A 26,714-nucleotide genomic window follows, 5' to 3' on the forward strand; every position below is an offset into this window, starting at 1 on the left:
TTTTCCATTTTATTTTTTGGCCGTTGTGCTAACCTAACAAAAGCACTCCTGAAATAAATGCTTTTCATTAGATTGCAACAACGTAGTTTTACTCACATTTTGTCATCATTTTTGCTTTTATCGTTCTGTTCCCTCCATAACATCCGAACGATCATCATCGAACAGCAAAACTCATCGCTCTCCAAATTTTGTCTTGTTTTATTTTTTTTCTTTTCACACAAAAGTAAGAAAGTAAATACTGCACAACCTTTGGAGTTGCATGACTTTAATTAGTGGAAAGAAAAAGCTTTGCTTTTTTTTGATCATCTGCAAGGAATCTGCTGGCTCAGTGCACAAACCAATTAAACTTCCCAAGTATGATTCTTTGTCTAAAAAAAAAAAAAAAAATGCTTTCTGCTAAAAGTACAACACGCTGTTACTTGAACAGACCTGTATTTATCTCTTCTTTCCTGTTAATGTAATCCCCAAAAGTGTATTTCATCTTCATTATTATTTTTATTTTTTTTTTTTTTGCCCGGGAGCCAAGAAATCGTTGTCTGCGGGGCGTTTGAAACGGAACACGAAGCGCCCGTTCGCCACAATCGCTGGCTTTGAACGCAAAGGGCGAGGTCGGCGGCTGTCTGCAGAAAGCCAAACTCAAAGGCCGACGCGAGCGCGCAGGAGGACAATGATGAGAAAGAGTCGTGTTATTTAGCGGCGCAGTCGAGCAACAGAGAAGCCTTTTGATAGCGTCCCCTTTAAAGCCCAGAGGGATGCTCTGATCTTGACATTTAGTCGGGGTATTCAGAGGCCACTGATAAAGTAATTGCGGTTTTGGCCGCTCTCGTAACCGCCGCTCGGACGCAACTTTTCCCATCCGACGCGTTGCCGCTCTTATAATTGAACCGTTTCCGTGATGGCATTAGGCGGTAAATGTCAGGGGAAGTTACCGATTTTGACAGTCGCCTAATTGGATATAATTGACCACACGGAAGTTAGCATGTAAGCAGGCGGCTAATTGACGTCGTCGTCGTCACCTCTGGACTGCGCTGATTGATGGTAAGATGGCGGCGTCTTTAAATAGTTATCACGTCACATCGCATTACATCATTTTTCACTCGAGCTAGCGGCTGTGCTCGCATCGACGGCGGGCCGGCGGCTTCTCCAACGCCGTGATTGACGCAAAATTTGCCAGTAAAGCGTCGCTGTTGTGATTATTAACACACGAGCAGCAAACTTGAAGAGACGCCAGTAACTTTGTGTGACCATTTTCAGCGACATTAGATGGAAATCTGTTTGGCAATCCTGGCAGAAGGCTTACAAAGGTTTTGGAAATAAGAGTTACCGATCTGGTTAGGGTTATGCTGCTCTCGTAGATACGCACATCCTTGTATCTCGTTTGTCTGATCGTGACTACGTCCAGCGACAGTAAGCAGAAGGTTTTTTTTCCTCAAATGAGGCACTGTCACTCGGTAAGAAATTTAACAAAACTGATGGATGTGAGCAATATCTGCATAGCTGGAACGTTCCCGTTTGAGATCCCCAGATGAGGCTCACCTGTGCTGCTTTTCTTAATTTTCAAACACGCGCAAATGTTTGTTCAGCACTGTGAAAAGTGACAGCAACAAAACGTTTATAACAAGCGTCTTGTTTCCGCTGCTCTTTCTTTTGGATTAAGTGTTGTCATTTTTAATTCATGTATTTATTTTGGGTATGCTGAGGCGTCACATGACATGGAACATGAAAACCATTTAAAGCCCGAGGTTTGATCAAATTCTTTCAGGGGAAAAATGAAATAACATAATCATTGAGGGACTAGTTAGCTAGCATGCTAGCTGTTATGTTTCGCTAAATTCCCAGAATACAACTCAACCAAACATTTTATTCATATTTGTGAAAATATGCCGTCCATGATGGAAGTTTCTAAGTCTGTCCCGTCAAAAGTGGCCATTACGACACCAGCTCAACTCACAATTGAAGGATTCACGACAATTAAGTTGAAGAAAACGGATCAATGGAACTATTGATGACGTGAACTCAATTTTTCGTCCTTGACCACAGTTTTCACCGCATTGTTTTTGATTTGATTGGAAGGAAATAGTACAGACGTTTTTGTAGGCTTTCGACATATTTTTGTCACTGTTTCAGTTGAGGTCAGTGGTGGTCAATCACTGTTCCGTCACCTGTAAATATTGTGGCATCTCATCTTGACAATCAATATGAAATGGCCTGTATTCCGGTTGAAACTGAATTTTACAAAGTAATTTTCGGGGCGAACGTGAGCCGCTGCAGGAGGCCAGACCCACCTCAAATTTGTCAAATGGGTTTAACTTTCCCCCACCTCACTGTGGTGTTTATGACTTATTCATCTGCAAATATTGTGTAAGGGTTTATTTGGTTGTTGCTGCTGTTGCTAAACACGCAGATCGTGTCGGATTAAAATCAACCTGTACACTGTTGTTGTGCTGGCTTCCCTTCACACGCTAACAAGAGCAGCAAAGCGCGTGTTGAAACACGTTGTTAACATATGTATATGTGCCCTTGACACGGTTTCCAGCTTAAAAAAAAAAAAAAAAAAAAGAGGACATCTTCACATGCTTGAAGGAAATACTCTCATATATACGCGTGCGAAAGCACACGTGCAAGCGTATTCACGTGCCCGAGGGAGTTTTTCAGGTGGCTGATGCGTTACAGGCAGATCGGCCGCCCCCCCCCCCCGCCCGCCGGCCCAACATTCCCAACTTCCCAAATGGGATTATTTGCCGTGGCCTGACACCGCACGGAGATGACATCTCCTTTAAAGTGGAGAGGGGACCTCAGCTCGCGCTCGGCCACGACTCGAGCGGCGGGAGCTCCGGTGTAATTCATTTATGTGCCGGGGGGGGAGGACGAGACGACGCCGTTTGCCATTAGAGAAATGAATGTATACGACCCGCTGCAGGAAAATCACAAAACGGTGTTTTTATTTTAAGTGCTCGTCGTCAGATTGAAATGTGCAGGCGTGAAGTCACAGAAGTCATATTTGAAGGCCTTAACTGTTTTCAAATTGAGTCCAAAGAAGTTAACTGCTGGTCAAAGTCAAACGAAAACAACATCAACAAAACGTTGCGCCACAAATTTCCCTTACATGCCTCGTTTATGTTCGTCAGAAATGTGATATCTCAAAATGAAGCCTTGGAAAATGGTTCTTAATCCATAAATCCACCATTGAAAGGTCTTAAACATCCCGGCGACATAAAGTCAACTTGCCTTTGTAAATCTTCGCAAAGCTCTTGACAAAGTTGTCGTTACGAGATCTTCTAGTCTGCGATATAATACGCAGTCCGTTTCACGCGGCCGTTCTGGTTATATTTGGTCAAAGCGAGCTCTTAAATTTGATGGACGTTCCCTTCAAAATGTTAACTTCCTTAAACCTTCGGATACCTCGTCTTAAAACTTTTATCATCAGTCCAGGCCATGATTTCAGTCACAATTTAAGGGCGCTTTAACGTCCAGCGTCCGTCAACGGCCGTATTGCGTCACGTGACCCACGCATTCGCGCCCCCCCCCCCCCACAGCACCTCTGCAAAGCTTGTACGTAGCTTGACCCGCGGCCAAAGAAGTTCTCGCCGGGGAGCTCGTCTCGTGATTGGCCCGTTTTAGTCACATGCTGTGGTGACATACTCACCGTCCCTCTCGGCTCCGCATACCACCGACGCCGTCGCCTTCTCTGTTGGTTTTGCGGCATAATTAAAAGTATCATCTGGTCATTTAGCAGAAACTCTTCCACTGTCGCCATTGTTGTTGCTTTGTTCCTTGTTACGGAAAGGAAAGGAAAAACGGACAAATTGGGCTGCGGAAAATCCGTTCTGTTGTCGTCCTAGCCAACATCGGTCATAGCGAGACCTCTTTTGCCATCTTGGTGTCAAGGAACTTGTGTTGATGTGGGTTGAGGAACAAAACTAGTGCCTTGCCACTATTTTATGGCATCTCGGTGTCCAGGACCTATGTTGAAGTGAGTTGAGGACTTTGATTTAGGCAGACAGTTTCACAAAAAAGTTGCTTTCGTATTTTCACTATTTGCAGTTCCGCTTGGTCGCTTTGTCGAACAAATAGCGGGCGCTCGCTGTACAGGTGTTGATATTTTGATGCCGGTCACACATGATTGCAGTCCGAAATCCGCCATTTTGTGAAATGTCAGCGGTGTGCTGTCAGAAAATATTTTGTTGGTGTTCGATTGCTGTTGCGTTCTTCGTTTAGCTCATAATCCCGCCTGCGTAGCCGTACGGTCGTTGGAATACGTTTGCCCTTGCGACGTACAAGTATCGCGTCGGCGGCGTCGAGAGCGGCTCGCCCTAATCCGCCGCCACTTGAAGATGCTTTCAAATATATCCACCTCGCCCTTTGTTTTTGCTCATTTGTTTTGCTCGCTGCGCCGCTTCGCTCTTCCTCCTCAAAAGTTGTCACAAGGTTAGCAAGCGCTGTAATTGATAGTAAATGTATTGTGCTGGCACGTAGCGCAGTTCAAGCGGGCGCAGGACACCCGCGATTTTACCTGCAGGTGCCGTATTTGTGGCGCCGCGCGCCCGCGTGCGTCATCGGTTGAAGTGTTTTAATATGTGCCCGTGGTGTCGCTCCTTAACAAAGGCAAAAGTTGAATTTGGTTAAAAAGAAGAATTCTTCTTTTTGTGCAGTGACGCGGCGCTAATCTGATTTTAATTCAATTATGCGAGTTAGTTGCAGAGGGCACAGGCGTCGGCGTGTTTGTCGTAAGAATGTTCTGACATTGGCGCAGGTATGGGGCAGCTAGCATGTTAATTAATGATGAAGATCCTGACAATATGCGGAGGCATGACAGCGTTAAGCCAGTCGGCTGCTGCTTCCTTTGCATATTAATAGATCCTTCATTATTATTTAATATGACAGCTGCTCCAAGGGCTACCGTCAGACCTTGTCTCTGTTATTTGCTGTTTGGTGCTCCCCGTGTGACACCGCCACGCTAGTCTCCTTTAATTCTTTGACGGGTTCTGCTTTTTTTTTGTTTGCTTTTGCGCTCCCGACGATGATTCGTACCTGTTTCCTATACCGGCGTCTGAATCTAAAGGTGACTTTGTGAAACTATACGAGGCGGGATTGTTTTGTTTGCATGGTAATGAATGCAGATTAGCGAGCCGGCGGAATGTTGACGTTTCCGACTTCCTGCCGTTTAATGGACTTCCTTGTCTCCCTCATTACGCCCGTCGGGGTCTGCAAATATGACAATTGATCCGTTGGAAAGAAACACTTAGCAGAGATAAAGATTTTTAGATTTATCGCGGCGATGGCAAAGTGTGGGCGGAGCCTCCTTTGATGCCTTTGCCCGCCAATCATAAAGTTTGGATCCGTAACTTTCTTTTGCGGGGGATTCAGAGATCATTCAGAATAAGAGAACACCTCGATTTTTTTGGATCTCGCAACGTTAGCTATCGAAACCCGAGTATAACGTGACATTTCTGAATGGTGCGCACGTTCCATTTTACCCTGCTCTAGAATATTAGGGGGGGAAAATAGTCAAAAGAATAAACGATTCTGACATATTTATCACGACACCAGGCAGAAAAAACATCTCGGAAAGGTGTCTGAAAACAAACACACACCTTTTTGTTTTCATTTTAGATCATGTTGGCCATGCATCCACCCGTGTTCTGAGCCGCTTATCCTCACAAGAGTTGCGGGAGTGCTGGATGGAGGCTGTGCTGGCTAATTGCAGGGCACATAGAAACAAACAAACAATCATTCGGACGCACGGGCTCTTTACAGTCATCAGTACATATCCAATGCACGTTTCTGCGATGTGGGAGGGAACCGGAGGGCCCGGAGAAAAGCCACGCGGGCACGGCGAGGACGTGCAAACTGCACACAGTTGGGGCCCGGGATTTGAAAATCCAGAACACTGTAACCAGTGGCGTTCTTTTATTCATTTCTTTATTTATTTTGTGCAGGTGGAAATGTGAGTGTAGTGGTTTACTTGGCTGACTTCAGTCCAAGCAACGCGGGTTCAATTCCCTCTCTGACTGAGTGAATGCCAGCGTGTGTGTAGGTTTGTTTCTTTTGTGTAAGGGGCCGGTTAACAGAATAATCTTTTTTTTTTTTTTATGTTGCTGAGCGTCACGTAATTTAAAGACGAAATTTGTCAGATTGCGACCGAACTTGAACCATTGCTACCAAGAAAAAGATCCCCAAAAAATCTCATATTTCAAATTGGATTAGGCCCAAGATGATTTGAAATGAATAACTGTCTAAATTTTCGCCTTCGCGGGATGCGGGCCGGGAAACCTTTGACGCCACTTGCTGTCTATTAGGAACCCAAAAGAAGAAGCGAACAAGCAGCGGTCCGACTCTGACATGTTGAGCACGCACAGGCTGCAGTACAATAAAGAACATCCAAAGCTGCTGCGGGCGGGGTTGGGGGCGGGGGGGTTTCGTACGGCGAGGCGCTCGCCGCCGCACCCGATTTGTGCGGTGAATTTATCACACAAACACCCGGCGAGGTGATTTCAATATTTACTCTGCAGTCTGTTCTGCATACGTCTCATTTGGGAAACAGTTGACTCTGGGCCATTATACACAAATGAAGGCTGACCTTCAGACCGGCCAGAGGCCACATTCGTTATGTCCACAAGTAGCACCTTCTTACGGGCCCGTGACTTTTTTTTTTTTTTTTTTTTTGCGCCTGACGGCTTTTGCATATGGAACAGCCGCCCGCAAACGAGAGGGCCATCGCTGACATGATGTATACAGCGCGTCAATATGGTCCTGATGTATTTTAAGATGCAAACAAGCCTCGAAATGATATGCGCGCGGTGACTCGTACCATCTGGCCGTCAGCTGAGAAGAAGAGCATCTTCTGCCGGGCTCACGCGTTCGATTCCCGCCCCTAATGGCCGCCGCTCCTGAGCGTGACAGCGCGGCGCCGATTAACGCAAAGACAAAGCTGCATATCAAGTATAAGCAGTTAAAGGGCAGCTGATATGCTCCATTGTGGATCTGAGTGATTCCACTAATAGGCGCTTCCCTTTTTGTATTTCTTTGTGTGTGTGTCTTTATCTTTGATGTTGTCGGCGAGGAGAATCCGGCGGAATCTCCCGGGAACGCGCGTACAGTACACGCGGGCCCGGAAGAGCTCGGGCGCTATTTGTCCCCGCCGCTGGAAACCGAGGCCTCATGAATAAAGATTCCGAGTCACGTTCGATACAACCAGAAGCCCCGAAAGTGCCGCAATGACAAGCCCGATGCTTTACGATCTCCGCAGTGCGCCGGGCATATGTGTGTCTATTATCTCTCGCCTACTAGATCATATCCAGTCCATTTTGTTTGAGGGTTCTGGACATGCTCCTCCTCTATGATCGAAGATTGCAAGAAGAGTTATTTCGGAAAATCTGTATTTAGGCTCAATAAATAATCGCGTGTGTTGCGGGACCCGGAGCTGCTGCTCCACCCCCCACCCCCCACCCCGTATTGTCGTATTTCAACGGGACATTTTAAAGAAAGCAATAAAACGTAGGAAGTAAACATCGGTGAACATTGTTTTCCTTTTTTTCTTTTAAACTATTCGCTTGTTGGCTAGACGTAGTGCTACTTAGGTAATTTTCTTAACATTCTTGTCACAGTCTCGAACCACCATAAAACGTCAACATAATCTCACATCATTTAACTTAGTTTTAGACAAAAGCTCAGCAGATGCCGTTTTTACTGTTTTAATTTGCTCGCAAGCTAGCTAGCCCATTAGCTAACTGCCAAAGTTTTTTTTCTTTTTACTGCCTATTCGGAAGAAAGCGTCATTGGCGCAAGCTAGCTATTTACAAAGTGTTTTTCAGCTACTTGGGTAATTTTCTTAACTTTCTTGTCACAGTCTCGAACCGCTATAAAATGTCAACGCTACCTCACATCATTTAAGTTAGTTTTAGAGAAAAGCTCGACCGATGCCGTTTTTACCATTTTAAGTTGCTCGCAAGCTAGCTAACCCATTAGCTAACTGGCAATGTTTTTTGTTTGTTTTTTTTTAGCTATTTAATAAGTGTTTTTCAGCTACTTGGGTAATTTTCTTAACTTTCTTGTCACAGTCTCGAACCGCTATAAAATGTCAACGCTACCTTACATCATTTAAGTTAGTTTTAGAGAAAAGCTCAACCGATGCCGTTTTTACCGTTTTAAGTTGCTCGCAAGCTAGCTAACCCATTAGCTAACTGGCAATGTTTTTTGTTTGTTTGTTTTTTTTTAGCTATTTAATAAGTGTTTTTCAGCTACTTGGGTAATTTTCTTAACTTTGTTGTCACAGTCTCGAACCACTATAAAATGTCAACGCTACCTCACATCATTTAAGTTAGTTTTAGAGAAAAGCTCGACCGATGCCGTTTTTACCGTTTTAAGTTGCTCGCAAGCTAGCTAACCCATTAGCTAACTGGCAATGTTTTTTGTTTGTTTGTTTTTTTTTTTTTAGCTATTTAATAAGTGTTTTTCAGCTACTTGGGTAATTTTCTTAACTTTGTTGTCACAGTCTCGAACCGCTATAAAATGTCAACGCTACCTTACATCATTTAAGTTAGTTTTAGAGAAAAGCTCAACCGATGCCGTTTTTACCGTTTTAAGTTGCTCGCAAGCTAGCTAACCCATTAGCTAACTGGCAATGTTTTTTGTTTGTTTGTTTTTTTTTAGCTATTTAATAAGTGTTTTTCAGCTACTTGGGTAATTTTCTTAACTTTGTTGTCACAGTCTCGAACCACTATAAAATGTCAACGCTACCTCACATCATTTAAGTTAGTTTTAGAGAAAAGCTCGACCGATGCCGTTTTTACCGTTTTAAGTTGCTCGCAAGCTAGCTAACCCATTAGCTAACTGGCAATGTTTTTTGTTTGTTTTTTTTTAGCTATTTAATAAGTGTTTTTCAGCTACTTGGGTAATTTTCTTAACTTTGTTGTCACAGTCTCGAACCACTATAAAATGTCAACGCTACCTCACATCATTTAAGTTAGTTTTAGAGAAAAGCTCGACCGATGCCGTTTTTACCGTTTTAAGTTGCTCGCAAGCTAGCTAACCCATTAGCTAACTGGCAATGTTTTTTGTTTGTTTGTTTTTTTTTAGCTATTTAATAAGTGTTTTTCAGCTACTTGGGTAATTTTCTTAACTTTCTTGTCACAGTCTCGGGCCACTATAAAATGTCAACGCTATCTCACATAATTTAAGTTAGTTTTAGAGAAAAGCTCGGCAGATGATGCCGTTTTTACTGTTTTAAGTTGTTGGCTAGCCCAGTAGCTAACTGGCAATGGGTTTTTTTGTTGTTTTTTTTACCACCTATTCTGAAGGAAGAGTCATTGGCGCAAGCTATTTACAAAGTAATTTTCAATAACGAGTTAACCCGACATTTATTTGAATTAGAAAAGTAACTTCCATGGTTTTTGAGTGCACATTTTTAGGGGTTGGCATTTGTTGCTAGCCAGCTTGGCTAAGCAACTTCTATCTGTATGAGAACCAATTACTCACTATCTAATGTCAGAATACGTGAGAGTGTAACTCAAAACAATGTGCAGTGCAGAGCAAACAAACAAACGCTTACATCATACGTAGTTATGGTAAGGGCCCGCCTTCTCCTTGAAGGCACAAATATTTCAATACGGAGGGCGAAGCACCACAGGGTGCACGCGGCCTTCATCACAGTCATATGATACCATCATCATGACAGCCTGCTGTGAAGCTATCCTCTGTCGCCACATGAAAAAGCACGCACATGCCTATTGTATTCCCTCTGGAGGATGAAATTATTCATTGTTCTACTCTTTCAAAAGTCCTCTTTATTTTTTTCATCCATTTTGCTCAATCAGGTTGTGTTTGCGTCCCCCGGCGGACTCGTGGCACTCAGTAAGCAGCCTGTCGGCTTCCTCTTTTCCTCCCGTTCAAGGTCTGACGGCGGCGGCGGCGGCGGCCGCCAACGCGGCCATCGCGGAGGCCATGAAGGTCAAGAAGATCAAGCTGGAGGCCATGGGCGGCTACCACGCCAACGCCAACCACCACCACGGGGCCGACGGTGAGAACGGAGATCTCGGCTCCAGCGTCGGTGAGGACGCTCCTACTGTCTTCGACGGTCATTCCAAGAACAAACAATTGGCGTGCGGCGGTTTTCCAGAGATTAGAGTAACCTCCGCTGGCGGGTTTCATTCGAGAACCGGCCAATTTTTGTCCGCTTTCACTTGCGTATGAAAACCGCAGTTATGAACGCTGTTTGGTGGCAGCAAACTAATTTCACGCAGAACGGAGAATGTTAGTCGTGTACTTCCGGAGAGGAATCCAGTATATGCGCAAGCTCAAAAGCACTTCTTTGGTCGAAGCAACTGTAGGGACTTGAAACATCTATGATTTATTATTATTATTATTAAGATGACAGTAGTCAATGTCTCAGCTTTGAAATAAATGACATAATATATGTAACATCTCTCTGAAGGCACCAGCCATAAAGAAAACAACGTTTTAGCAGGTTCGGCTTCAAATAATCATGTCATCAAACTGCTCGCTCCAAATGCTCATTAGCGTAGGATACTCGGGAAGTCAGCTAGCTAGATTATGTCTTATCATGTCTCCGCTTAAGTCTGTCTTGGCATGGCATGTGATTGGCTGCTGCATCCAAGTAAAAGTCCAACCAATCATATTGCAGATGCGGTTTACTTACTTATCTAGAAATGGTAACCCCACAGTATATCCATGTCTGTCCTGTACTGCCGCCATGTGGCCAAGTCGGGGACATCAACGGGAGCAGCATTCCCTTGATGCGATGCGACAAAAAGTAGAATTATCGTATTTTAGTAGTAGTATTTCTAGATATTTTAAAACTATATGAAACCGCAAAGACACATTAATTTCCCTCTACCGTATACTTATAAACACTTTTTATACTCTTAAAACACGCCATCAGATCATAATTCACAGTAGAACTATGCACTATGTACAATTTATTCCTTGTAACGTGTTTGGCAATTAGAAGAAGAATTATTTTACCGCCCAAAATTACAGCAGACACTCAAAAGCCCGCAGTATATTCATTTATACGTGATGTGAACTTTCTGAACTCGCAAAGGAAAGACTGACCGCTGTTGGCTAATTTGAGCGAGCCGCGCCTCTTTTTCAGACCGTTTCATGTTTTCCTCACCTGTCATATGAGATTGTTGCGTTGAAAGTGGAGGGGAAAAAAGAAAAACGTGAAAAAAAAAACAACAACCCAGCTCTCTTGAAGGCTAAGTGAATCTGTGAACACAATTTCCCAAAGCTATCAGCCTTTTAACAAGGCCTAATTGAATTGCTGTGAGAGCTTTGTTTTTTCTCCCCCCCCCCCTTCCCTCCTTTCGCAATTGTGCCATTCCAATTAATTATTAGCCCTAAAATGCAGAAGGATTTTCATGATATCGCACAGAAGCACTTAGCGTATTAAAGAGAACGATAATAGAGCAGATCCGCGAGCCCCGTTCCGAATTATAAACCCAAATGTATTCCCCGTAGCTTTGGCCGCTAAATGGGAGGCTTTTGGAGTCACTTACCGCGACTCCTGAATACATTTCACCGGTAACACTTGACACCGCGCATGAAAACAGGATGCGTTGCCGAAGCCAATTTTAACAATGCGAAATGCATAAAGCGTGAGGTCATCGCGGCGAGAGAATGGAGGGTGTAAAAAAAAAAAAGAAGGCGGAAAAGAAATAAGAGCGCGCGAGGTCACGGAAATAAAGATAAATGTGCGCACCAACAGCAAGGCTGCGGCAATGGAGCTAATAAGAAAGTCTTTTATCTTTTTACAATTTAAATGGTAACCTTGAGCCCGGGCACGGCGCGCCGGAATCGTAATTCTGGCCCGCGAAGGGCGGGAGCGGCTCTCAGGTGCGTCCGGCATTAGCTTGTGAGTGAAATATATGGCGGCGACGCCTCTCGGCCCCATCCACAATCAATTGGATTCTTTTTTCCTTTAATATTTACCCGCCGCGATGAGGCCCGCGCGCTCGTCTGCATGGTGATGAACAGTCTGCCGCTGGCGTTTGAAGGTGACCTGTCAGTGAGTATGGACAAATCTCTCGCTCGCAGAAATGTAGAAAATAAATCATTAGCTGGACGTGGCCGCTCTACCCGTCCCGGCGCGGCCTCCCCCTCATCTCGCCGCTGCTCTCGCTCACTCTCGGCGGATTTAAATCGGCTCAGATTTATGATTTGAATTAATGCTTCGTTTGGTCAAAGGAATGCTCTCGGAGACAAACGATGTTTGCTACTGAAAAGCGTCCTCGTATTGATTAGCGGCAATCTCGCGTTTATATCGAGCACTCGCCTGTGACAGGGTGGCCAGCAGGAGTCATCCTGATAATTCCCCGCAGAATGATTGCGCCGCTTCTTCGTCCGGCCCCGCCCTCGGATTACATTTAATGGCGGTAAATCCGGAAAAATATCAACCGGGTGTCAGAACCTTTCAAAAACTATTTGAAAATGTCGAACGCCGCTCCACGCTCTCAACGAGGCCAGACCCGCAAGTTCTGTACATTTTAAAGCAAACTCTCTGGTACTCCCCGACCTCCCTAAAGCATCTACCAGAATTTACACAGAGTACCGAATGACAAACCACCTTCGTACCGAGCTACCCTACTATACCTTGATGTCGGGACCCACCTCCCTCCCCACCCGATCCATAATACCTCCTGCACCTACCGCCAATATTAATATCCATCGCCACCTCTCTCCCGACTCGTCCCCTCCTAATCTACCTTCCTACGTCTTTCCCCAACCGACCTTTAACCTCCCTGTCTCCCCTACCCTCAACCTCCTCACCGTATCTACAGTACCTACAATCTACCCACCCCCCCCACCTACAGTATCTAGCTACCTCGTCGTTCCCTTTTAAGGCACCCAAAAAAGTAGAAAAATCGTCTAAAAATGGATCCCATTTCCCTTTCAGCGTACTCTTTCCTACGTACCAACCTATGTAGCTATTTACTCTAACTGTAATCTTTAACGACAGTACCTACCTACTGAAGCGGGTTTTGTCTACAACCCTGACGTCGGAACGCTCGTCAGTATCGAGTCGCCAACCCCCTCCGAAAGCCGAGCCGGCCCGCGGAGGACGCTCCGTTTCCGTTTGTAGACCGGCACCGGCCGTCGCCGTCTTTGTGTCCATGCCAATTGAACAGCCTAATGTTTCTCCCTTGCATTAAATATTCATCTCAATTAGAGCTTCCTGTTTGCGGCAATGATATTTTAATTGTAAGAAAGGGCAAAACAGCCGGTTCCACTCTGAGAGCGAACTGGGCGAACATCCTGAGCGAGAAGGGGAAATAGTTGGGAATGTTGGGAATAGGTGATGAGAGACAAAGAAATGTTCTTTTTATGGGCCGGCGTGGGGATTGCCCTCCCGGAGCACGCTGCCGATTGTTCCTGCGCCTCTCAGGAAATGCCACAATTACAGATCACAGACCAAGCAAAACACGTGTGGCGTTGGGCCTTGAGGGGGATAAACAGCCCCCCCCCCCCCCCCGCCGCCGCTCTCCTCTGCGCGCTGACCCCAGCCGCAACCTTCATTACTGGGAGAGAAAATACTGTCCGCTGCCCACTAACAAACACCTGCCAATTCCATGAGAAGGAATTGTTGTTGCTTTGGTTTTTTTTTTTTTTTTTTGCTTTCTTCTCCAGCGTGGAAGGAAAATAAAGTGTTTCTCGGTCAGAGGAGTGGGAGGTAAAGATAACAGTGTTCCTGCCCTCCTCCTTTATTATTTCACCAAAATCCATCCATCCGTGGCTCAACCCCCCCGTCCCCCCCCCCCCCACCGATCCCGCCTCCTTCTCCTCGGCCACCGGCCCCCTCGTCCGCCTCGTCACCACGCGGCTCTAATGGAGCTGAAATCCCGCCCGTAATTAGATATGGGAATTCTGACTGTCGTCGGCCAGATGATGCCAGCGACCAAAGAAACACGTAGCGGGAAGGCTGCTAAAACGCGCCGCGTCCTGATCGACTTCTGAGCGCTGGAGACTCGGGCTGCGTCCGCATACAATACCGTCCAAAACGATAGCAAACAATTTTTTTTACCTCCACGCGAGTGGCATTGAGCAAAAACCTCTGACCACTTCCAAACATATTTGCAGACTTTTAGTGACGCTATGATGAGCCTCTGCTTCCCTCACACAAGAGATCCTGCGAAACAGCCGCACAACAACAACCAAATTCTTTTTTTTTTTGTATTCCAAACTAAACAAAGGACATTAATGCATCCCAAAATCTCAGCAGGAGACATCAGCGTCACTCTCTGTCGTGACGTATGAACAAATATTCTCAAAGCGTGACAGTTGATTTCGACACAAGTGGGCCGGAGGAGCGAGTGTTTGCCGTTCAGCTTCACACGCCCGACAACTTCGCATCCCCCCCGTTCCATGTCAGCGCCGTTGAAAGCTGAAAAATTCATGCTTTGGAAGGCAGACACGGTAAAAGATTCAAATAAAAGAAAGATAGAATCAAAATGAAATGCAAAATAAATAATAGCTGCGATAAAAGACGACAACTTGTGTTGTGAACGGCCATCAAATGAATTTCTCTCAACTGGTACAATTCGGAATCCGACCAGAATTTTCTGTAAAAATGCGCCACTGGGGCTTTAGATTTTAGCTTCTCTCACAAGTTTCAGATAGGTGCTTTTTTTTTTTTTTTTTTTTTTGGCTTTTGTGTGTCCTTTGTGATACCAAAAAATGAAGGAGTTGACAACATCCATAGAACAGGAAGTGGCACTTATTGCCAAGTCCAAAAAGGGTCTCATCCGCGTCTCTGAGCTCACTGCAATATGGAAAATCCATTTGGCGATTTAAAAAAAAAAAAAAAAAAAACAAGTCGGAAGATGCTGCATTCAATCTTGAGGCAAATGTTTTTTCAACACTGCGTCACCAGTGTTAACTTTTTTGTTTGAGCTTTTTACATTTTTCAACGTTCAAATGTTTCCCTGGTTAGTTGCCTTTTTCCTACGTAGAAATGAGTTCTTATTTTGACCAATGTTGTAAAATGGGTTGTGCTTAATCGAGTGGCTTGCAAATGTTCCTCACAGTTGGAGTTTGTAGGTTCAAATCCGACCTCGCCTGTCTGGACTTGGGTTTTCTCCGCTTTCCTACCTCATCCCAAAGACACGCACGCCAGCTTCATTGTCGTCTCTAAATTCCCCGTACAATATTGTTTGTTTGGCTTGTGATTGGCTGGCCACCAGTTCAGGGTGTAAACGCCGCCTCTCGCCCGAAAATAGCTGGGATAGGCGCCGTCACGCCCGCGACCCGAATGCGCATAAGCGGCACGGGAAGAGGATGTACGCATCGCCGTCGGTAATGCTTAAACGCGAGTTCAAACGTCCTGTGTCGGCCACTGAGCCCGGGACAGATGCGTTCAATTTCCCTTATTTCCCACGGGAAAAATTGTTTGGGAATTCGCCCCGCATCCCGGAGCAGATCGCGTTCGACCTCAGCGGTTCTGCTGAATCTGCCTCCCGGTGGCACTCCGTTAGCCTACTTCCAAATCCCAAATCGCCGCCCGCCGGTTTGGCAGTGCCCGCGTGCCAGTTTAGGGGGGAAGACAAGGAGGAAGCATTATTCTCTCCGTTCCAGGGTCATCGGGCTAATTCCTGGCAGCCCCACCCTCACGCTCGCACGTGAGCGCTTGCGTACGAGAAAAGGGGGTGGGCGGCCGGGGCGGCCCCCGAGAGCGCTCCGTGAGGAGACCACAGCTGTACACTCCCAGCAGCTAATTGGTCCTTATCTAGCTGTCCCATTCATCTTCATTTTTTACCAATTACTGAGTATTATCTGTGTTCTCTGTTGGGTTTGGGACTTAATCCTTTTTGGTTAAGCTGACGCTCCAGCTTGCAAATTTCAAATGGAAAGGATGAAGAGCGAGCATAAAGGAATGGAGGGGCGGGCGGGGAGGGCAGAAGTCACGCCAAAGCTAAACTCGAAAATGTTCCCGTCATCCTCGGCCGCTCGATCAGAGAATGACACCGCGTGAAGGGGAAACGCGCGGGATCAAATATCGCCGGTGATCGTCCCGGTTTGCAAACACTGCGGGCCGCATTGATTGGGTTATTCTCGTCGGCGTGGCCGCTATTGAGGGGTCAAAACCGTATTTTTCCATCGTCGTCGTCTCGTCCGCGGTCGCAGACGGAACGGGCGCTTTGAGGAGAAGCGTTCATCATTTAAGGCCGCTCATTGGGTTCGGCTTAGCGCCGCGGCTCTCGTCCAGAAGGTACATCAAGACGCGGCAATCTGGGACGCTTAGCCTTAATTTTGCGAGATCAATGCAGAACGGGGCCCCCTCGCGATGTGGGGTCCACGCTCGGCGATGCCGCGCAGTCGCCCGGAGCGAACGTAGCGAGCGAGCGCTAATTAGCTGAATGTTTACCGCTCTGCTGGGTAGCACTTCGGATCACATCAGCCGGTCAATTTGCGTCCGAATGCTAAACAAGATATCAGGCGGACGGTGTTTATGAAGGAGCTCGCGTGCGTGCGAGGTCGTGACCCCGCGGAAGCGCTCCGTGTCTCTTGACGATGGCGTCGAGTCGCGTTGAAAAGTGATGAAGAGCTCCGGCAAACTATTTTTGAAAGGATTGTTAGCCTTGCTACTTATCGTTAAAAGTAGCCACTTTAAACCTTTCACGATATATTGAGGAAAAAGTCCCCCAATTATGTCGAATATTCATCATCGTTTCTATGAGATACATCACAAGCCAAGTTTGAGTGATTTGCACATAGACTGTATTTCCGGTAAGATTAATTACAAGTAAAACAAAGAATACAGCTGAATAAATACAGCTGAATACATGTATTAAAATTATGACGCATGACAATAACAATTCCATGTATGTTCCATTCAAAATATTGAATTATACAGGTAAATAAATGACCAGCCGTTGAGCCACAATTTAAAGGTGTGCTAAAATGAGTATGATTGAATGAGTGCAAAAAAAAGTCATTGGCACCTGTAAAGAGAAACGTGGGAATTGTTTTAAAGCCTCATTTGAGGCCCATTCCTGGCCCTGGTGTACGCCGGGTGGCACTGCACGCGCGGCGCGCCCACAGAGGAGGCCGCATGGCGCGCCGCCGCCCGCACTCTTGACAGCGATCGCTTTGGTCACACTCTCTGCGCCGGCTGTCAGGCCGAGCTCCGCTCCCGCGATTTAATGAGCGTGTTTATGTCCTTTCTAATAATAACGCTCTCCGGGCGGAAGGACACATCCGAAGCGGCTCCGACCTGCTGGCTGCTGGGGGAAGCTGGTGGCCGCTCCCGGAATGTGGGCCAACACGCGGCGGCGGCGAGCGCTTCCTCGTTGCTCCTGCTAGACGGAACCGCGGCCCTCGGGCTGAGATCCGCTATCTACACCCCCCCCCCCCGCCCCCATCTCGACTCGATGCGAGCGTTAACCATTAGGGGATAAAGCGCGTGCTGACCCGATATGAGTGTCTGGGGGCAACTTCATCCATCTTCTTGTGCAGCTCTCTTGCGGGAGCCTTTTGTCGCGGGGAAGCTCTCCAGAGCGACGAGATTGTAGCCACGGGCTGAACGGAATTCGCTCGGTGAACGAGAGCTGCTCGGCCACGCGGCGCGTTATTTGTCTGATTTATGCATTATGGCGCCGTTTTGCGTCGGGGCCACGGCGTTTGAATGGGTGCGCGAAGGCGCTGTCGGGGGGAGACAACAGGACGGCCAAAGAGCTCCATGGCCCCCGTCTCTCGGGTCGGGGCCGTCGCCGTCTCCCCATTAGGCCGGCGAGCCTCGCGGGAGACGGCTGACAGATAAGTCGCGCATTTTAATAGACATTTCACCGGACACACCTGATAACGGTTTCTCCTCCTTAATGAACTTGAACGTCCTCGTTCCAGTTCCTCCAGCGTCCGCCGACGTCGAATATGGATGAGGCCGGCCTTAGAAAAACGGGGGGAAAAAAACCAGCAACGCTGCCACGACAACTGCGGAAATAAATTACCGTAACAAGGGGGGTTGATTAAACGTTATTTCCGTTCCGACGCACACCGAGCAGCGTCGGAGGGATGGCTGCAAAATAAGTTGACCATGGGAGTCTTTGTTTTAGGAATGACTCGGAATCAGAATCGGCTCTAATGGCCAAATGTGTAGAACGCACAAGGAATTTTTCTCCAGCAGGCGGTGCTGCCCTGGTACGACATACGCAACAAGGAACAACATAGCAACCAGAACAAAGAACAAGAGACATTTCTGTTTATGACGTGAAATCTATATAGATAATATATCATGGATTTATATTAGACTCCTGGATTCACACTAGGATCCTCGGCAAGATTTTTTTTTCATTTTTCAATAGCAATCCGTAAAAATAAAACCCGTGATCCATAAAAAGCACGCAGAGGCGAGAGGTCAAGTCACACCTGAACCGACATCGCGGTCTGCATTAACGTTTTGCAATTACAGCAGACCCCCCACGAATGGCAAAAATCCGCAGATAATTTCGCCGATTACGGTTGCATTGAAAATCAAGATACTCGGGTCACCGCCGTAGGAACGGATCTCCGCGGTAAACCGAGGACCCCCGACGAGGACGTGTTCTGGTTTCTGCGACTTTGTTCAAGTATTTCAATTAAACTCCAACCGGTAGCGATCATAACTGCAGCCTGCTCACACAAATGAGATCCGCAAATCCTTTCTGAAAGTCATAAATAAATACACCAAACGTGATTTTGCCAAGAATATATCCGTCAGTACTTTGATTTTGTTAGTGGGTATCATATGTATAAATCCAGTTCCCAATGTAAAAAAATAAAAGTTCATGCCGTGTTGCCCGAACTTAACGGCACTGGCACCAGCTACTAAAGTTGAAATTAATGCAATATCTCATATATCGTGGAAATTTTGGCCTTCAAGGCGTTTAGTCTACGGTTTATTTGTGGTCGTGATCTAAAAATGTTTGGGAGTTATGCTTTATTGTAATTTGTGAAGACCGTGACATTCTGAATGTGCAAAATCGGGGATGCACGATGCGCTCTTCTATTCTGTCGTGAGGAGGAATCGCCGGCACTTTTGCGTCTCTTTTCCTCTTTCAGCGAAGCCGTCGCGCCTTTGTCGTCGTCGTGTCATCGTTCCATTCGTAATGTTGCGCCGTGACGTCACGGCGCAACCGAATCGCCGCTTTTACTTTGTAAAGCGCTTCACGCGGCCACGCGATCGCGCGTCGTCACTGCAGCCCGGGAACCTGCGAACGGCCGCCGAAAGGTTGAATGTCGTTTATTGCGCGTATCACATTTACACCAAGTGACATTGTCTTTTCAAATTGTGTTGATCTCTTCACTTTGCAAAGGTCAGCCCCTTGCGCCGCTAAATTCGAGCTGACAGAGAAGAAGAGTGAGGAGGGGGGCGGGGAGGCGTCGGACAGCGGCGCGGGCGCCTCGCCCCCGCATCCCCGCTCTCCAAATGAATCTACGCAATTAATGAAGACTGAGCTTTAATGTTGACGATGCCCGACAACACGACCGGTCTGTTTTTTTTTCTTCTTCTTCTTCTTCTTTATTATTGGTGCACGTCCACTAAGACAATCGGACTGCATTCACACGGCACGTCGCCGATTTTGATTTAGGCTGCCTTCACGCTGCAGGCCACGACGCCCGATCTGGATTTTTCGTTAAAGCCGACGTTTTGAATGTACCGTAATTCCCGACCTGGTTACGAGCCTCACCGAGTACATTTCTAAAGGAAATACCGTTTGGTAAATACATAAGCCGCACCTGTGTATAAGCCGCAAGTGCCCACTTTGAAAGTCACATTGAAACACGAGATATTTACAAAGAAAGAGTGCACACAGAAAGAGTTTAACACTTGCGCGGAGCTAGCACGGCGTTAGCGCTAAAGGTGGTGCTACCGCTAACGCCGCGCTAGCTAATATAGCCGATTAAAATGAAACTTACTGGTAGTAGCAGTAACACGCTAGCACTGCGCTAATGCCAGCGCAGCGCTAACAGGGCCGGTAAAAGTCACTTCCTCGACACATATATTCCATTGGTCTCATTTTTACTTTTTCCTCTCGAGTGCCCCCTCGCAACCGTTAGAAAAAATGCAAACACAAATTAGCCGCATCACCGCATAAACCGCAGGGTTGGAAGCGTGTGGGAAAAAAAGTCGCGGCTTGTAGGCTGGGAATTACGCTAGTTTTTCACATTACAAAAAGAAAGATGGTTTGTACGCTGGACGGAATGCGTTCGTGTCGACACATCTGGACACACTGGAGGTGGCGTATTGATACCATCTGGGGTGTGTGTCGTCCTGTGGCGCGTGACGACGTCCCAAACTTGTTGACTGGACGCCGCTCAAATTCCTCGAATGTCGGGACCGTCGTGAGCAAAGCAGCATGTTGTTCTCATTTTATTGTTGCTTCACGGTAAAAATTCCTCATTTTAAAAATTCACGGATGTCCCAATCGCAGATATGATGAGTGAACGTGAACAATCGGCTCTGTCAATTTCAGTGATTTCCACATTTTCACTCAATCTGAATTTGTGTTTTGTTTTGTTTTGTTTTGTTTTTTTCACAACCAAAAAAATCTTGTTCTGTTAATACAAAAACTTCATAATAAGGAAACAACAAATTTGGAGATGCCAGACGCTAGGAAACATTTTAACAGCTGGCAGTTTGATTTCGGTACCGTTGGCACCGCAAAGCCGACACGTCTCGTATTGCCGATTTACGTAATTCCAATCGTGCCGTCCACGTGACGGCCACGTGAAATCCGAAACCGGCGGCGTCCATTTTTCTGCCGGCGCGCTCTGACAGCGGAGTGGGCCGTGATTGATAACGCTCGTCGATATATTTCATTTGGGCGGCCTTAGTCAAATGACAGCGGCTTGTCATTGACTGAAAGCAATCTTTTTAAAAGGGGGGGAGCCTTTGCTAAGTATCAGATGAAAATGATTCCTCTGTCTGCTTGGGTGTCACTGTCTGCCGGAGCTTTATTGATTGGCCTTGAATATATTGCAGCCGCCGCAGTAACAGCTGCCGCTAATGTCCGCGGCACTCCGCGCGCCATTGTCGCCGAGCGCCGGCTCTCTTTCACTCCCCGACGTGGCGAATTCATCAGGAGTGAGCGAGCCGGAGCCCAAATTAGAAGGAGTTGAAGCTCTTTTGCCACCCGAGCCCGAAGAGCGACGCGAACCGAAGCCGCCGCCGTTGTCTGCTGCGCCACGTCGGCGTTGCCTGGTAAAGGTCATTTACCGTAATGAGATTTGCCACATGCAAGCATATGGCTTGATTACGGAGCCTTCTTCATTAACATTTGCAGCAAAGAGCCAGACACAGCTCAAAAGCACTCAAAGGCGTGTGGAAATGTGCTTTGCGTGTATTTTTTTTTTCTTTCTTTCCAGAATGATCAGAATCGCAATTTATCCATAGAAGCCAGATAAAAGGAAAAGAGCACACTCCATTCTGCACTGTTTCATGAATATGAGTTATTCCTTGCACACTGAGCAGTTGCGATGAGGGGAGGGGGGGGGGGGACGACAACAACAACAACAACAACTAATAAGAAAAGTCCAAAACGCGCACGTTCAAATATTTGGCCCCTCCCTGGAGATCTTCCTTTTATTGGTAACGACACTCTGTACTTTTGTGTTTATGTCCTAGATGGATATTTTGCAATACACCTGCTGACTTGCATATCCACCCCCCAAAGAACAAAAAAAAAATCTTTGTAATTTTCTTCTACCCGTTTTTTAATTTTTTTTTTTTCATTATTTTTATTTTTTTATTGTTTTTTTTTTTTTTTTTTAATAGGATGTAAGCGTTAGTCTCACCAAATTTTCACTATTCGGCGTCCGTCACAGTCCGTATCCACGTTACATGTTAGAGCAGCTCCAACAAACGGAGACAAATTCTTTATATTTTAACATATAATAACAGTTTACTCAACAACGTAGAAAAAAAGTTGTGTTTTTTTTCTGATCTGCGCCGCCGTCCACAAAAGAAAGAAAGAAAGCAACAGAACGAGACCCACAGACACGCTGACGTCAACAAAAGAACGGCGGTCAATAAACGTCTGTTAACATTTCCAGCAAAGAGCCAGACAGACAACTGCAACGCGCTGGAAGGCCAAAACGTGTTTTGCATTTCCTCCTCAAAGATAGGAAGAACTTTTTTTTTTTTTTTTTTTTTCTCCCCCCCCCTCTCTGTCACAGAGATGATGGATCTTTTCCATTTCCCCTTTAAAGAATGGATGCCATTAGCATGCTGGGATTTTAAATGATCCCATAAAAGTTAGCCCGATACACTTAAAGGACAAACACCTCAGTCTGCCGGATAATTCCAACCACATGTTTCACTCGAGCTGCTTTCCTTTTTCCGGAGGAAAGCAATTATTCCATAGCTCGTCAAGGCTGAAATCTTTTCTTTCTTATCACGTCCCCGCGTTCACACGTGTTGTTCCAAAATGCTTTCGCTTACTCGGCCATCTGACTGAATTTCTTTTGGCCAGCTAGCGATCAGTTAACCGTTTTCAAAGTATTACTTTGAATAAGTTGGGAAAGGCTCCAAGTCGGACTTCTCCAAATCAGTGACGGCGTAAATGTGGCAGGGTTGTGGACTCCTTTTATCGAGAATGTCAGGCAAATTGAAATATCAGACGAATATAACCCAAGTGAAGTCAAAAATTACGTTTTTAAATGGTGATTTGCTTCAGTAAAAATACACACTTAACCTGGTCCTGTGTGAAAAGTCACAGTCCGCTAAACTTAAGAACTGGTCAGGCCGTCCCCAGCTGCAGGAACTGAAATGAAGTATTATTTTTATGTCTTTTCGTCTCTGGGGAGATATTTTGGACGACACTTCCTGACAGAATTGTTCATTTTGCAAAAATGGATGTCTTTTATGAACATGGACGATCTTTTTGAGGTCATGCTACTGCATTTCAATCAGATTCAAGTCTGGATATTGTATAGGCCACTCCCCCAAAAACATTTTCAAGTCATTCGGAGTGTTTTGGTTCATTATCCTGCTGTCAAAAGCAAGTGGACTTCAACTTGAGGTCACGTACTGATGGGTAAATATTATCATACAGGACTTTCTGTTCAAGAACAGAGTGAATGGTTCCATCAATCAACGCAAGTTGTCCAGGTCCTGTGGCAGAAAAGCACCCCACTGCTACCACCATTGTGTCTCTTCTATGACGTTGTTTTTTCTGACATACATTTACAAGCAGATATAACGAGCCACACACCTTCCGTCTCATCAGTCCATCTAATATTTACCCACAAGTCTTGGGATTTTTTTTCCCCCAAAAGTAAGGTGGGCCTTTATGTTCTATTTGGTCGCCTTGGAGCCGAAACCCGTTTTTCCCTGAAGCTAGCGGGGATAGGCTCCAGTACGCCGTGAGCCTAGTGTGGATAAGCGGTCAAGAAAAGGGATGGATGGAGAACTGAAAATGTACTTTCATCCCAAATTCTCATTTGTGACAATTTACCTGTAAATGACGGGTTAGACAGTCAGCAAAAACCACGAAACACACACGTCAATGTTTTGTTTAATACTTTCAGCACGACATTTCTACTTCATCTCAGCGCTAGTCTAGCATAAAAGTGCTGTAAAGCCCCGAAATCTCATCAGAATTTCAACAGGAGAGACTTTTTCATCCCGTTGCAGCACCGCAGCTTGATTTGTCTCCATCTGGCCTACGAAATCCAAAGCTCACCGTTTGCACGTGTTTCACGTCGGGTCGTCTCTGCGTGGACCTATAGCGCGTCGCTATCTGAGGTTTCGCGTTGACGTCGTCTCGGCGGCATCCTTTCCCTCGTCTACGAGCGCGCGGGAGGTATTTAACAAAGGCAACATGTTTGCTTTATGGTCGACATTAAGCACGTCAACGCGCGATGTTGTTTTGTCGGTGGTGCGTTCAGTGACACCTCGGGACTGCGGGTGGCTGCATCAAAGCCGGGATAGCTTCCTCCCACTTAAATGAGAACCAGGACTCGCCCGCTTGGACTCGACCTGCCCAGATGGCGCACGCGCGCGCGTTTGTGCGCGGTAGCGCGACTCCAGACAACACAACACGACGCATTTATGGACGTTCTCCACGTTTGATGTCCTCTCGGGCTTCCAAAAAGCGCGGGCAATTTTTTTGTTTGTTTTGTTTTTTTTTTTTTTGCGGCGAACAGAACAGTCGTAATAAAGATGAAGAGCTGATTAGCGCTACCCAGCGCCAAACGTCCCGCGATTCATTTCCTCTGCGGGCCGCGCACATGCTTGATACGACCACAACGAAGGTGGCCCTTTCTTACCTTGCTTGCCGGAATACGACATGGGGCCGTTTTATAAGCTCGCCCTTCAAGGGGGAGAGAGCGTTGAAGGGGCTTCTGGGAAATCCGTCTGCCATCGGCTCTCAACATCCGACGGACGCTGTGTGTGTTTCTAGTAGCAAAATTGGCTGATGCGTTTGCAGCAAATCATACAGCGCCATATAAAATAGTCAGCTTTTTTTTTCCACGTTTGTTGAACATTATACATGCTAATTAATCACATGTCAACTATTTTCTGTAAATAATGACATCTTAGAAGTAGATACATTTTTGACATTTTTCCAAAGCATTATTCATTTTTTTGTCGTCAAATACATCAGGAATTAAATGTTTCAAAACTGTATTGAAAAGAAAGTTGCACCTAAAATAATACATTTTGCCTTTTTTTTTTTTTTTACAAAGTTGGTAATATATCACAGCATTATGTTCTGATGAGATCATGAAAAAATAACTTGGAGGTGGAGACGCAAACCTGGCAATCGGCGCAGTGGTTGTACAGTACGTATCGTAGCCTTTACTTCCCATGCAACTCCAGAATCTTCTTCTCCAACTTTGCTCCAAACTGCGGCTCTTAATTTGCCTCCTCCAATTTGCCGAAAACGGCACGTTTGACGAGGAACAGACCGATTATCTTCCAAGCCAATTACCGACGCTGATATTCATCATTTTGCTGTATATCTGCATCTATCTTTTTTTACAAATCTGGTCAAATCTAAATTTAAAACTGGAGAGACTTCAGTGGATTATTAGGTTTTTCTTATTATTAATATAAATTTAGAGTTACTGATGGTGTAGTTGTACACGAGCCTGACTTTGGTGCGATTGATGGCGTTGACATCTGCCCTGCGACCAGTTCAGGGTGCAGTCCGCCTTTCGCCTGAAGCTGGCTCTCCCGTCACCCTTGTAAGGATAGGCGGCTTGGATAACGGATGGATGATTACAATTTTAGTTTAACTTAATAAGAGATGCTGCCGACCGACCCTGAGAGATCGTTGCCCTTTTTGTTTTTGTTGGGATTCAAGACAAAGATGAGTCAAAGATTTCAGTTCCAGTTTTGATTTCATTTATGACCCTGGCAGCTGAAAACTGTTGTCTGAGAAAACTTGTTGCAAAACTGAAAGTAAACGGTGTTAAAAGCCGTTTAGACAAATTTGAAGTTTGGCCAATATTGTCCTATACCCCCCCCACCCCCCTCAGTCTACCAACAATCGGTATCGGCCCTGAAAAACACAGAACTGTCAAGTTCTCTCTTGACCTCCCATTGTTGATACGAGAAGGAAAAAAAGCCCGTTTATGTGCACCGTGATCTCGTTACAAACTGAGATTGAATCGCCTATCGAGCGGCGAGTCGATCCAGTCCGCCAGCGTTCCGGAACCTCGGCGTAGCGTTTGACGCGATCAGAGAGACGGAAGAAACGTCTCGGCGCGAAAAGAACGCCACGAAAAGCCGAGCGACGGAGCGCGTCGGCCCTTTTGTCCTGTCCAATTGAAATCAAACTCAAAGAATAACCGGCGGGAATGTTTGCGGAGGATGCGTCGTTCCGACGCGCCAAACAAAGACAGATCGGCTTTAAACAAGGCATTTAATTAGCGGCGGATCCTGAGCTCGGCCGGCGCCGACCAATTAGACATTCCTCAGGCGTGCGCAGGTCCTATTTCACAGATCCTCTCCGGCGCTGTCTCCTACAGTACATCTCCTGCCGTCCATTTAAGGGAAAGTAAATAGCCCAAGACAGACAGCTTCATTAACAAGCGTCTGAAAAGCGTCCGGGCGGATTGTCGCTTAAATAGTGCGCCGTTACCGTGGGCCCGCCCGGCGACCTCTGATCAATTACAGCTGACATTATTGTTTGTCGGTGAGCTTTTTTCCCCCCCTTTTGTTCCTCGGAAAACGAGATCGCGTCTGAGCTTTGGCTGGAAATGTAATCTCCCCCCCTTCTCTCTTTGTGCTTCCTCGGCTCCGCAAACAATAAATCATTCCATTGAAGAGATAATAAAGTGCCAAGGAGGATCTAGATTAATATTTGTCAGGAGACATCTGCCTGGGACAAAGTGAAAACAGTAAAGAGGCTTCCGCTTTTTCTCGTTTTCTTAAGTCCGCCTGCCAAAGGGCAGACTTCGTGTTTTCGATGAAGATTGACGGCGGCGAGTTCTCGTTTCCAATCATTTTCAAATGTTCCATCGTTTGTTTGGGATCGGGAAAACACTAGAAATCACGCTCTCACCGAGGACCGTTTCAAATTCGGCCTGCACGATTCCGATCTTTGCCTAGCCTGGCGTGAGCGTGTTTGCGTCGCTACGAAGCGATTTGTCGTTTTAACGACGGCATATCGGCGATTTGTTGAAAACACGGCTGGACTTTTGCCTTTTGATCATGTCTGGTTTGGGAATCCCACCAGAAATCAAGAATTTAGTTGGTACAATGAGACATC

General features: G+C 46.2%; 1 protein-coding gene across 5 annotated transcripts in view; it reads left to right on the forward strand.

The window, feature by feature from the left end:
- Nucleotides 1–26,714, forward strand: part of dachd (dachshund d) — a 135,188-nt gene that overhangs the window by 74,075 nt on the left and 34,399 nt on the right. For 4 of the 5 annotated variants that reach the window (XM_061841664.1, XM_061841668.1, XM_061841665.1 and 1 more), the window contains exon 3: nucleotides 9,893–10,048. In XM_061841664.1, the coding sequence (XP_061697648.1) occupies nucleotides 9,893–10,048 (156 nt within the window). The remainder of the gene's footprint in view (nucleotides 1–9,892; nucleotides 10,049–26,714) is intronic. The other variant, XM_061841666.1, reaches the window with a different exon arrangement.

The sequence above is a fragment of the Syngnathoides biaculeatus genome, chromosome 14, assembly GCF_019802595.1.
Source record: "Syngnathoides biaculeatus isolate LvHL_M chromosome 14, ASM1980259v1, whole genome shotgun sequence".
Lineage (NCBI taxonomy): Eukaryota > Metazoa > Chordata > Actinopteri > Syngnathiformes > Syngnathidae > Syngnathoides > Syngnathoides biaculeatus.